This window comes from Syngnathus leptorhynchus, chromosome 8 (genome assembly GCF_054491065.1).
Source record: "Syngnathus leptorhynchus isolate UIUO chromosome 8, UIUO_Slep, whole genome shotgun sequence".
NCBI lineage: Eukaryota > Metazoa > Chordata > Actinopteri > Syngnathiformes > Syngnathidae > Syngnathus > Syngnathus leptorhynchus.
The window spans coordinates 9,473,623-9,487,429 of NC_141202.1; the positions used below are offsets into that span (position 1 = coordinate 9,473,623).

Below are 13,807 nucleotides of genomic sequence, written 5' to 3' on the forward strand. Positions count from 1 at the left end.
ACCTCAACTTCATTTCTGTAGCATCATAAGAAATCAGGCTGTTCTCTTCTAATTATCCGCCATAAGACATTGATGTATTCACAATATATATGATCATTTATTTTGGTATACCAAAAGGTAATTAAACTTTAAATTTGTGATTTAAAGAAGAGGGTTGTTTAAAGTGTTATATTTCAACAAACAGAGATCAGCATTAAACTGTAATCAATGAGAATCAAACATATCCATAATTTTTTTTATCTCATGCAATTCAGCATCAAGGCAGTGGAGACGTAGGCAGATTGTATTCTGAGAAAACATTTCAGGTGATCACAGCAAATATTGACGTTCATCTTGCAGTAAATACAGCTCCATGCTTTCTATAACAGACTAATAATAATAATAAATCAGTGAAATGCATTTTACTAAGTTTGCAGTATTACAAAAGAACAAAGTCTATATGTGCTTGCACATGTGCACCATGTGTCAAATGCAATGCGCTGAGCTGAGACGAAGCCATCATCCTCCAACCACGCACACACAAACACACATACTCGCATGCACAAACACGCACATTCACTTGCACAATGACTAGAGTAATTTGTGTGCATTCTGACATGACAGTAGAGTCATAATCTTAATGACTTTCACCTTGTTTGTGCTTTTTGAATATATGTATCTTCATTTGTTTGGTTATGTGTGGTTTGCCTGTTTTAAACAAATAAATAAATTCAAATCCCCCCCAAAAAAAACACACACAAAACTAGTAAATAAATTGTTTAGCAAGTAAACAACAAATGTGGTGGCACAATGGAGCACCGGTTTGCACATCCGCCTCACAGTTAGAGGGTGCTTGGTCGATTCCACCTTCGGCCCTCCCTGTTTGGAGTTTGCATTTTCTCCCCTTGCCCGCGTGGGTTTTCTCCAGGCACACTGGTTTCCTCCCACATCTCAGGAAACATGCATGGTAGGCTGATTGAGCACTCCAAATTGCCCCTAGGTGTGAATGCGAGTGCGGATGGTTGTTCATTTCTGTATATCCTGTGATTGGCTGGCAACTGGTTCAGGGTGTCCCCCGCCTTCTGCCCGAGGACAGCTCGGATAGGCTCCAGCACGGCCGCAACCCCGGTGGGGACAAAGCCGTACAGAAAATGGATGGATGGACAATAAATGTATTAAACTTGCATTTTGAAGGACAATGATTATGCCTTTTATTTTGACTCTCCAATTCAAACAGGCACTATGATTCAGACGAGGAACATAAGTCAAAAGACACCATTGTGGTCATTATTTTATTTACGAAGATTTTGATTGACTCATGGGTTTGCACTCCAAATTGTAGCACTGATGCAATAACCAACTGCAAATCGAAGGAGTGGTAAGCTGAAAACAATGAAAACAGCACATATAGATAGCTCAGTCAAAAGGTTAACAGTATCACAGACAAAACGTCTTATTTTTAAAAAGTGCATTCACAAACATGACAAATACTCTCAACTCATGATGTCTATCTTTATGTGATACAAAATATGCATACCTGTTTTAGATTTGTTTGTATGTCTATACATAGATATTTTTTTCAAAAGGATCACTTTTCTTTTCTTTCTTTTTTACAAAGGTTAAAAGCAGAGCTGTGGTCATAGCAGCTTTGGACTTCTCCAGCCTCATGTAACATCACCTCCATGTATTGAGATACAGAGTCTTGACAGATATCCAAATAAAAACCTCAGCATATTATCTGTTGTTAAAATCGAATGACTTTCTGTTTTTATTGAACGAGATATTTATCAGTGAGGCTTGTAGATTAGAAAATAAAAACAAGGGAATCAATAAAATGTGTGGGCCATTTTATATAATTTTGTATACCCGCTTTTTTTCCCTCAATATCATAAATACTAAAGTCACTGGACAATATTATAAGACAATGCTTGGAGACTAACTGTAAAGATTAAAATAGTTAAAACATTTTTTTTTTAACTTTCTGGTAATGAGAAACAAAATATCAGGCGAGCACAGAAACACTATACAGTCTATTCATGGCCCTTATTTCAATCTAAAAGAGCTCTCATAAAGAAGGTCTGAATGCCTATGAACAAACATTCTTTCATTCTTTTTTGTTTGTGCCTTATCCAAGATGATTGCCCATTGTAAGGCAAAGTCTCGGTTGTCAAAGGAATTCATAAAAGCAGTCAAACATACAGATAAAAACTGTATCATGCAAATTTTGCAAGACAACATTCTGTATTCCCAAACAAGAGACAAAGCATCTTTCATTATATCAAGTGAACAGGGAATGGGTGGAAAGAAAAGAAAAAACTCTAACACTAAATACAATATTTCCAAAAGCAAAAAATACTTCATCTGTACATTATAGAGTAACACAAGTTTATGACTGGATCAGCAGTTTTTTAAAACTTTTAATTTTTTTAGTCTTAGTTTCAAGAAAGTTTTTATTCTTTAATTGATCCCAATTTCTTTGTTGTCTTCCATATACCTGGAGAAGGGGCGGCTCGCGCCGACCTCGAGAGTAGCTTTCTCAATTCCGGTCATAGGAGGGCTGCTACCTGTGTGCAGACGGTCCATTGCACTCGGCATGGCTCGCAGTGAAGTTAGTCCTGCACCCCCGAGGCTGACGGGTAGTTGGGTGATACCTCCATTTTGGATCACAGAAATCTCATTGTTCTTCATGGCCAAGCCATTGGTGATAGCAGCTGCATACTGGTTCCAAAAACCGGGGTCAACGTTCATGGCCCGAGCTGCCAGATCCTTTTGGAACATTTCGCTGAACTTCATTGCATCCCCACCTAGAAGGGCCATAGGATTTTCTACAGATAGTCGCCGCCCTCTGCGTGCTGGTGCATTGTTCCACATGTGTGTTCCCATGTGGACCTAAAATAAGCAAACACACCAAAGTACAAATAATTATGATGGTCATTAAGCACCAGAAAGGTTTTCGACAGTCATGGAAAACACTTGGCAATGGGTAATACAGTAGATACTTTACTGAATACTTTACGAGTTGTTTACTCGTAGTTGAGGATTAAGTGGAAAATATAGGATGCACAACATTTCACTTAGGTTTGATCTTTGTGACATGGCATACATCCATACACCACAACGAGAATTTGCATACCTTTAGATTGCCTTTAGTGGTGAACGCCCGTCCACAGATGGAGCAGGCAAAAGGTTTTTCTCCAGTGTGTGTGCGCTCGTGGATTTGCAGAGCACTGGCAGAAGAGAAATTTTTCCCACAAGAGTGGCAGTTGTGCTGTTTTGGTGTACGCCGTGGGGGTGGGGGAGCCAACATGGGGTTGGTGCTGGAGCTCAGGGTGGTCTGGGGAGCTGCAGCAGTGGGAACCTGGATGCCTACAGGCATGTGGGAATTGTCGCTCAACGATATTGACTTGCTGTGCCCATTCATTTCCATTTTAATCATATTTGATGCAGTGCTGGCCAAGTTAGGAGTGGTTAGACCTAATGGGAAAAAAGTCAAAATATCAGAAATTAGAATCAGGAATTCAGATAGAGCTAAAACTAACAGTATTCATTTTGGTCATACACACCTCGATCTCTATTTAGGAACAGCATACTGAAGTGGCTCTCCTCCTTGATAAAGTGTCTGCTCGGTTGAATGGCAGTCAGGTCCAGGGCCCCGTTGCCTTCTGTTGCAGGAAGTGGAGATGGGGTTTCAGATTTTTCAGACTTCACAGTTGCCAAGGCTGCATTGGTCTCCTGGCTCTCCTCTACTGCCATGGAATTGTTGTGATTGTTGAGCGTAGCTGGGGACTTAGATCGCTGGTTCTCACAGTGGCTATGTGCTGGGGACAAATGTTGCAAAGAACCAGAGGACTCTGAAAGAGCAGGGCTCCCCAGGCTTTGAGATTCTGCATCCCCAGCTCCAGACAGAGAATCAGCGGGAAAACATTCATTCTCGCTTCCATAGCTGCAGAAACTTTGACTCGGCTTTTGAAGAAATGTACTCGTCATTTTTGCAGTGGAGTCAATCATCTTCATCTGGTTCTCCATAGCTGCAATGCTCGACATGATGGAAGTTGGTGGAGAGCTTCCAGGTGAATAAGGCTTTAATGGGTCAATTTCACCTTCCTTTACATCAACTTCATCATCTATAGCCTGCTCCATTTCATCCAGAAGATCATCATCATAATTGCTCATTGCATCCATGCTCTTTTCATCAAATGATAGGTCTGTGTCCATTTCCGGAAGGTTGTCAGTGACTGGAGTGTTTGGGATCTGGCCACCCATGTGCATGCGGATATGCTGTTGCAGAACAACAGCATTGGTGAACTTTTTCTGACATATTGGGCATGAGTGCTGGACTCGCAGAGGGGGTTTTGACCGATGAACACCAAAATGTGTTTTTAGATTACCCTTGGTGGTGAATGCCCGTCCACATATTTTGCATTTAAAAGGTCGCTCGCCAGTGTGGATGCGGTAGTGCATCTTGAGAGCACTCTGACAGCTCAAAACACGGTGGCAAATGACACATTGGTTGGGGTCAGTCATTTTCTTGTCAATGTTTTCAACAAGTTGTTGCAACTTGGATGTCTCGGACGTTTGCATAGAGTCCAGGAGGCCTCCAAAGGGAAATTTAGCCTTAAATTGATCAGACAGCATGGGGAGAACAGGGTGGGACACTGGGTTTGAAGAGGAGTTTGGGGTGTTGATAGGTTCAGTAACCTGGGAAGTAGTTGACATTGTTGTGGAGGTGACGGCAGTGGAGAGAACCACATGTGATACTGATGTTGTGGTAGTAGTGTTTTCCCCTGGTCGACTAGGGCAGGTTGGGGGCAGGAGGATTCCCTCAGGCTTAAGGACTGGAGGTACATCACTACCCGGTGTGGGTTTTGGGGAAATTGAAGCAGTGGTAATTCCAGGGTCAGCAACAATATTAGGAGACAAAGATGCATGTTCACTAGATGGGGGTGATGTTCTTTGAGGTGACCTGTTCAGGGGAGTGAGGCTTGCAGAATCACCAAACCCCCCGATCATACTTGGTAAGGTGGGAGGCAGTTGGAGTCCAACTGAGCTGGGAACCGTTGAAATTACAGGTTTACTGTCAAGCCATGTGGTAACAGGTTTTTCTGGGGGCAAAGACATACCATATGGAATGCCTGAGCTTGTAGGAACATTGTCAAGGTACTCAGGAACTGGGTAGGGGTTCATTTGAATATGAGGGTATTTTTCTTTATGCCTCTGGAAATGGACTTTGAGATTTCCCTTGGTAGAGAATCTGTTACCACATATGTTGCATTTGTAGGGCCTCTCTCCAGTGTGGGAACGCAGGTGGATTTGTAGTGCACTGTCACTGCCAAATACTTTGGCACAGAATCTACACTTGTGCTTGAAAAAAGGGTCTTCAGAACTTGGCTTCGTGTCAAAAACAGACACATTTGGAGGCTTCCCTTTGCGATGTTTCATCAGAGCAGACAGTGGGTCGAGTGCATTGGCTGTTGCTGCTATGCTCGCTAAAGGGTTTGGGAATATAACGCTGCTTGATGAGCTGTGAGGTATCAGCGGTAGATTGGAAGCTGAGTTCAGAAGGCTGTTGTGACTGAGTGATGGCGGCGTGTTGGAGTTTCTGGGATGAGTGGAACTGCTACTGATTCCACTGCTTCCTGTCCCATTATTGCTCATGGTCATGTTGGTGACTGATGATGAGCAAGAGGGAAGTAGAGCTGACAGTCCAGAGGCACTGGGTGGGGGAAATATTGAACTACCGGAGGATGTATTGGGCACTGGATTAGAATTAGACGGCTGACTTCTACTTGATGTTTGGGAGTGAGCCCCTTCTATTGCAGAGGTCAGAGTTGAAGAACCTTGGCTGTTGAGAGAGGCTGGCAGCCTAACAGGTAGCTGATGGACAGGTGGAGTGATAAAGTTGTGGAGCTGAAGTTGACTTGCAACTGAGGGGGCACACGCAGAAATCGGCCCAGGATTTCCAGTCACTGTGTTGTGGTGGTTAAGTGCAGGCTGTGATGCAGATTGTCTGTTCATCAGAGCCACTTGACTTCGTATTTGCTCTATCAACTGCAGCTGGTGGATTTGCTGCTGCTGAAGGGCCATCAGCTGGTCCAATATCATAGGGATAGCCATGGTGGAAACTCCGCTCCCTGCTGCTGCCCTAATGCTCTGAGAAAACTGTGCAACTGCTACCCGGGTGCCATGCAGAGTTTCTAGGGTAACATTAGTGCTTGGCATGGTATAGTTCGTAACACTTGGGGGGCTAACATCATCGAGCTGAGGTAGGGAGCCATCGGCTTCGGGTGAGGCCACATCTCTGTCTTCAAGATCCATGTTTTTTTCAGACGAGAGTTCCACCTCCATTTCCTCATCCTCTTTTTCTAGGATCCTGACCCCATTTGATGTGGTTATCTCTGGGACATCATCACCCTCACTAGCAGGTGAGCGGTTGTCGTCCCTGGCATCATCGCTGTCAGCTTGCTCACTGGGGCAACTGGGCACAGGGGAGGGTTCTGGGTACTCCAGGGAGGGAATAGGTGTTTCCTCATTGTCATTTACAATTAACACTAGTGGGTTCTTGGTGCAGCTCGTTAAATGTTCACAGAAATCTGCCCACTTGAAGAACTCAGCACAACACTTTTCACACACATGAGTCTCTTCACTGCCACTGCGGCTTTCATTCCCGCTGTCAGCGTCATCCAGCACATCACCTCGAGCTGAAGGGAAGAGGTCAGGGGTGTTAGAGGGTATACAAAAGGAGGGGGAAAGGGGAACAAAAAAGGAGAATTCATGAATACCGAATCAATAAAGAAACCACGTATATTTTGCAGTGCAGTGCTGGAAAGATTTAAGCTTAGATTTTCCCTCTCTCTCTTTTAACATAAAAAAATCAATACATACATGTATATATTTTTTACTCCCCACAAATTGTCCCAGTTCACCAATTGTCAAGGCCTAGGTTTGTGCATTCACACCCAGTCTCTAGGGCCAGCTAATAATTTTCTTTGTGCAATCCATCAAATTATGAGGGCCTATCAATTGTGGATACTGCCGCTTAATGAAATTCCATAGAGCCCATCGATTTCCAATATTTCATACAATTCACAGCTGCCTCGTCTGTTGGGTACAAATCAGGACTTTGATGGCCCTATTAGAATTCCCCTCTGATATCAGGCTGGTGAATTTCCAGCTGAATTTCAAATGCCTACTGCCTGTTCACTGTGTATTGCGGAGCGACGTATTTGGCCAAAGTACTTCAACACAGAAATGACTTCATCCTGAATATAATCAAACAATGTGGACTCCAAAATAATAGCCAAACAGAAAGCCGCATATTTGCTTACATGTGAGACAAATAAGTAATAGTTTTGTCCCTCTCCCTCTCTCTCTCCCTCTCTCATGCTCTTGAAACCAGACTCAACAAATTACATGCTAGTGTGAAGGCAGCAAAGTCACTGATTAGTTACACATGTTTAATCACAGTTACAGCAAGACACTTCCTCCTCCTCATGCGACCAGCCGAGTCCAACAAGCTAATTCGTGCTTCGAACACTGACCCATTTAACACCTGATCAAAACCATTGGCCTCAGTATTATACCGTTGCCATTGTTATTGTTTGGATTTGGATGTAAAGTTAATCTTTGTTTTGGTGAAATGTATAAAATTTATTATTGTGCTCAAAGGCAACTGTTGCTTTTTGCTCCGGTTTTTTTTCCCCCTGTGTTGTACGGAATTACCGCCACATTCGGCAAGCACCCTCTCTCTCCACTTCTAAAACGTGCCTTAAAACACAGTTTCATTTCTTGGCTTCTAGCACAGAATGAGACTTTGCCCTTTTTATACGTTAATGTCTTATTTCATATTGGTTTTTTTTTATTTATTGTGAAATTACTGTTTTAAAATACTGCTTTGTTCAATTATTGAATGTTTTATGTTCAATATGTATGTAACATCACCACTTTGTTTTAGTGGGCTTGTTTTTAAAGTGCACTAAAAACAAAATTCACATTCTCTAATAATTATAGAAAGAAAAACTTTTAGTCAGAAACGATGGGATTTCCATGGTGCTGTTTGCACACTTTAGCCTACACAAGAGGTTATTGTGCAGTGAGATACGTTTCAGCAGACAAGAAGTCTTTGATTAATCACACCCACACTTCTTGCAATTTGTGCTCTGAGAGTGTACTTACTTCCGAATTAAACACAGTTGTAAAATTCACCTGAATGAATTTGTATTAATCTATATTTGTAGTAGTGACTATCTGTAAATATAAAAAATCCAAAACAAATTTGATCAAATGTGCTTGAAATTTCAAAGGTTGCTTCCCACATTTTTTTCATGGGAGCTAGAGTTTCCAAATGTTAGAAAACAAAATATATATATTTTTTTTCATAGTTTGACTCGCCATTAAAGAACAATATATACATAAAAAAAATATTCAAAGCAAAAATCAACAAGTAAAAAGGGATCAGTAGAATAGAAAAGACAGCGACACATGGTAGCAGGTTGAAAATCCCCTTAGCCCCTCAGCGGACAAAGAATCCATTTCCATAATTGAGGGCTGAAAGGTCAACACAAATGAGTAGGCATTGTGTTTAGATGATTAGTTATTAGAATGGTATTACTGTCAATCTCTTTTACTCTTTCATACAATTACACGTGGAAATCTTTTTGTCTATAACCACTCTCACACACGCACACACAAGCCTTGTACTTATATCACGCACTTCACGTTCATGCAAATTTCCAAGCTTTTAACGGCACTGTAGAAAATAAAAAAATGTAGAATAAACACATACAAAAAAAAAACCCACTAGGCTTGCAATGTTTCATGTAACATAAATGTGTTCTTTACTATATTAGGAGTATCCATGTACGTGTTTCATTGTGGTATAGAACATTGCAAATCACACAAGACACCAGATTTGTGCGTCAACTGGTAATTTTAAAGCTCTCTGAAAAAGAAGTTTAAAATTACCACCTTAGCTCGAAGTGTGAAGGCGACATTTTGTGGCTGCGCGTACAAGACTGCTTGTGCACATAACGTATTGATTTTCTTATAGCATGAAAAAACCATGGCTGGTAAGAAAAAAAGGCTAGAATACGGTTTTCATTTGAGCTTTAAGAGTCTTGATTTGCTCCCATGCAAATATTAAGCAGAACACAGTCAATAGGGTAATTGTGGACATTGAATATGTGTGTCTGCTATCATGCCCAACAATCTTTGGCATGCTAAGTGAAACCACTAATCTGATATCAGATGAAGTATTCATGCTTTCCACTGATTCTGTGAAAACCACAGTGCTGTGCACTGAATGGAGCATTGGCATATTGAACAATTACAAACGCTGCCATTCTTAACCATTCATAAAGCATTGACAAATACACAGGAAAAACTCTACTGGTATTATTTGCTGCTCCTCAAAGTAAAACTCTCAGTATTCTAAATGTATCGTATCAAACTATTTGCAAACCAACAATTTTATGAAGGTCTTTAGATTTAATTCACTAAAATCCACAAGGAAATAATTTTAAAACTGCCTCTACCATTTATCATTTGAAATGCTAAAATGCCTGAGGATAGATTAGTGGCATTAAAGGCGGGTGTCAGTGTTTGGTGTTATAGATTGGGGGCAAGATAAACAAAATTTCAAACTGAGAGCTGGATGAAGAGAGATTTTTCATTCAAATAAAAAATGCCCATCTAACATTATTTTCCTAAACATTAATGACATAAATAATAATGTACTAAGATTTACCCCCATGTTATACATATACTTGGGATTTTTTTAAATAAAGGAATCATTGCAAATTCCATATTACTTTATTATTTCTGCTCTTACACACTTTTAATTCGCCCACGTCTTGGCTCTATCAACACACACACAAAGCATCTTGTCGAAAGAGTCTATGCATCCTCAGACCTGCAGAGGCTCAAGTGTGTGCCATTCGCTTGGTCGGGCTCTGCTGCAGAGTGGTACAGTCATATCTGCACTCACAGAGAGGCCTTTGTCATAAAGCCTGAGATGCAGCGCAGCCAAGACATGAACGATTTGTTTATGGAAGCAATTTCAATACAGCATCCAACAGCGCTCTTCTGTCTCTCAGAAAAAAGTTTGTGATATGGAAAAAGCGACAATCATTGATGATCCTCCTCTGCAATCGTAAAAAACAACTAAAATGATTTTGATGAGGCTTTTTGTGATATCACTTCCAAATGCTTAAAAGCGCTAGTACCTTTGTCATCAACAAGTAAATGAAAGGACGAAAGAAACAAGGAAGAAAAAATTTGCCTGTGTTAGATTTGAAGTATGAATACTCCACGTGTTCTCAGTACAGAAAAGTAATTAAAACAGAACTGTATTGAAGTGAGTCATATTTAAGTGCCTTCTTGAAGACATTATGGTACTCTGTGTGGGTGGTCCACCAGCCTGCACCCATCGGTGAGAGGGGATTAAAACAAAAGCCAAACAAAGCCTCACTGCAGGGGTGGGGTGAGGGAGTTGCATGTTAACACTGTCAGCGGGGGGCTTCTCACTGCATTATACTGATTGCATCCGAGCAATTCTTAAATATTTCACACAATTCCAGGACTTTTTCGCCTTTTTTAAAAATTAATAATTTGAAAATATAATTCTCAGGGAATGCGGAAAGTATGCATTGGGATATATTACAATACACAAATGTACATGTACTAACGAGTGCGATATAATTTTCAATGTGGCGCTTAAGTGCATTAACATTCACTTTGTACCTGTATGTTGTGATTGTATTTAACTTTATGGTGGAGATCACTTTCAGAAGTTTTAGAACAGGAAGGGTCATCGTGTGTTTGCATGCAACGTGCGTGCCCTCGGCCCTCACACATCACATGCACGTGCACATTTTCAAATCCGCTGTCTGCACAGGAAGTGTCGACAAGATGAAAAGCCTGTCACTGTTCACACTTTCTCGGACGCCAGAAGGCTGTGCAGCCAAGGTCAACGGCATCCATGTTCTAATTGTTTAAGGATCTTGACACCGAGCTGCTGGACTTGCTCGGCTGAGCTGGACAAAGGTTAAGTCAGCAAGCTTTTTAAAAGCACTCCTAAGCACCCAAAGCATCCCGCCCCCCAATCTTAACACACATACACAAACCCCAAAACCCCTGGGGTGGGGCAAATGTCCAGAGGGCCCGAGAGGCAGATGATATGACACACATGGGCTAGAAGACACTTGCCAAAGTCATAAATACATGAAGGTGACAACAACTTGACAATCAATCAAACGGATCAAACAAAGTAAGGGTAGTCTCTATTTGCAGTTTTTGCATCTGTAGCCAAAAATACAAAACACTAAATCAGATGTATGACTTATTTCTTCAACTTATAAGAAATCGATTTTATGATCAAAATACTTGATTTCCAGAGGTAAGGATCAATGATACGGCATGAACAAGCTGCTGAGTTTTATTATGCTGCAACATAGTGGCGTGTCACCTGTAAGGTAGCTTCAGATATTGTTCTGAGCTTTGTGTGTCGCTGATTTGCAGTGAGGGAAGAAAATGTTTGCCGATTGTTTCTCTGAAATTTCTGTTCTCCATGAAAACAAGAGGGCCAGTTTACGCCTGAAATAAGGAGACTGAAGAACATTCCACTGGTACTAACACTCTTAAAAACAATGGCAGACAAGATCGGTGTATATGTGTGTGACTGCGCACGTGTATTTGAGAGTGTGTGTATGTTTTGTGTGTATGTGTGTGTGTGTGTGTGTGTGTATATGTGTGTGTGTGCGTGTGCGTGTGTGTGCGTGTGTGTGTGTGTGTGTGTGTGTGTGTGTGTGTGCGTGCGTGCGTGCGTGCGTGCGTGCGTGCGTGTGTGTGCGTGTGTGTGTGTGTGTGTGTGTGTGCGTGTGTGCGTGCGCGCGTGTCCTTTTACAACCACAAATACACTTCAATGTCTCCCCAGGATGTTAAGGTGAGGAACAATCAAGTTTAAGACATCATTTTTCATGTCAAAGTTGTCTTCACTGTAATTGAGATGTGATTGCTGGAATGATAATATTCAATATCAAACTATATATTCTATATCAAACAATGCAACTTTACATATGTATTTACGACTTCCAAGGAACATCATTGCATATTCAAAGAGGAGTAATGTTTCTACGAATAATACATTCGTAAATCATAAGTAAAAAAATCACATTCAAGGAACCGCAGCCACCAAACGCACGCGCGCACACACACACGTGCACACACACACACACACACACACACGCACACACTCACAAACACTCATGCAAAAGAGAGCTTCATAATGACTACACAACAGATTTGTACCCTAAAAAAGTCTGCAGGTTCACAGGGTAAATGGGTGAAACTTTTTAAAATGATCATTTACAAATACATACTGTAGTTATAATGTGCAAACTTGATTATTTACTGAAAATTACAATTTAAATCTTTTTTAAGTTGACTTATTTTTTAGCTTCCTTAGATGCATGAATATTCTGGTAGTTATTGAACAAGGAAAAAATATATAGTTATAAATTAGATGGTCTATATTTATTGTCATGTAACAATATATGCATTGAACCTTACATATTTTTAACACCGTTCAATGTAAATATGGATATTTTTTTCACAACTAATCATTTAAAGTGTGGAATTTCTATCATTTAAAGATTTTTAAAATACAGTTCTTTTAAAACATAGTTGTCAATTTTCCCCACATGGCAAGCTGTGTCAACCAATAATGCCGACATAGTGAGGGAGAAGGCAACAAATCAAGTGTGCTAAATTTGTGTGAGGGGGGTGAGGGGTAGGGGGGTAAACAAAAAACATTTACATGACAAAACAAGGCTTCGACCTGCACCGGAATTAGCGGTTTTTTGTATGGCCCTTGTGAAGACAGAGAGGCGCAGAGGGACAACTCTCTCTCTCATGCAGCACAATAACATTTTTTTTAAAGAGTCATTGCTAAACGTTGGTTTCATTAGAGTTTTTGGGGAAAAAGGTTGAAGTGTGAAAGAGTGTCACAAATATGTTGCCATCTATTAGTCGTGACCATGTTTATTTTAATGTGCGTTTTGTATATCATCAAATTAACATTGAAAAATCAAAATTGTTCATTCAAATGATACTAATGACTACAATCATCCGGTGAAACCAAAGAAAATTGTTAAAATGCTATTGCATTTTCACAGGCCTTTAAAAAAGGCCTGTGAAAATTCAATCTGTGTGCAAACTGTATTATTTAATAAAAACATCAAGACATCAGCAAAATAATGTCTCGTATTATTATTTAAAATGGAAAAAAAATGAAATTCCGACTCCACGGTTGTCACGTCACCTTGGAGAATGGGTTTCAACTTACAAAGAGCCTCCTAATAATTTGCTGGACTTGTCCTAAATGGTTATCAAACAATATATTACGGACAAAAAAAATCTCTTCAACAAGATAAGTGTAAAAAAAAAACACACGCACACACTTTTAGACTCGGGAGGTATAGTTTGGACTCACCATGCTGAGACATGATCCCGCTCATTGGCGCATCTTCTTCCGATTTGAGGTGCTGCGGCTTGGCTTGCTTGCGCCGGGACATGCTGGTGCTGATTCTGGTTGAGGTGCTGGCACTGGTGTCCGTTGGTTCGGCCGTTGCGCCTGCTGTGGGGCTCCGGGGCTGTACGTGTGCGCGCGGCTCAGACACATCAGCGCAGTGCGCACCGGTCCGACTCGCCAAAGTTCTTCTCCAAAAAGAGTGTTCAGGCAGAGTGCAGGGGCAAACTATGGAATTAGCCGCTGTCGCGGCTGTGCGTGGGATTGCGCATGTCGGTATAATAATTATGATAGTGAATAATGCTT

The 13,807-nt window shown here is 41.0% G+C and overlaps 1 protein-coding gene across 1 annotated transcript; it reads right to left on the bottom strand.

Annotated features, from left to right (window-relative positions):
• Positions 1 to 1,268: 1,268 nt before the first annotated feature.
• Positions 1,269 to 13,547, bottom strand: sall3a (spalt-like transcription factor 3a). The gene is made up of 4 exons (XM_085918301.1): positions 13,466 to 13,547; positions 3,543 to 6,677; positions 3,113 to 3,453; positions 1,269 to 2,868 (listed from the first exon to the last, which is right to left on the bottom strand). Exons 1-4 carry the CDS (start codon positions 13,545 to 13,547, stop codon positions 2,437 to 2,439), a joined length of 3,990 nt encoding a protein of 1,329 aa, XP_085774427.1. The 3' UTR covers positions 1,269 to 2,436.
• Positions 13,548 to 13,807: the final 260 nt, after the last annotated feature.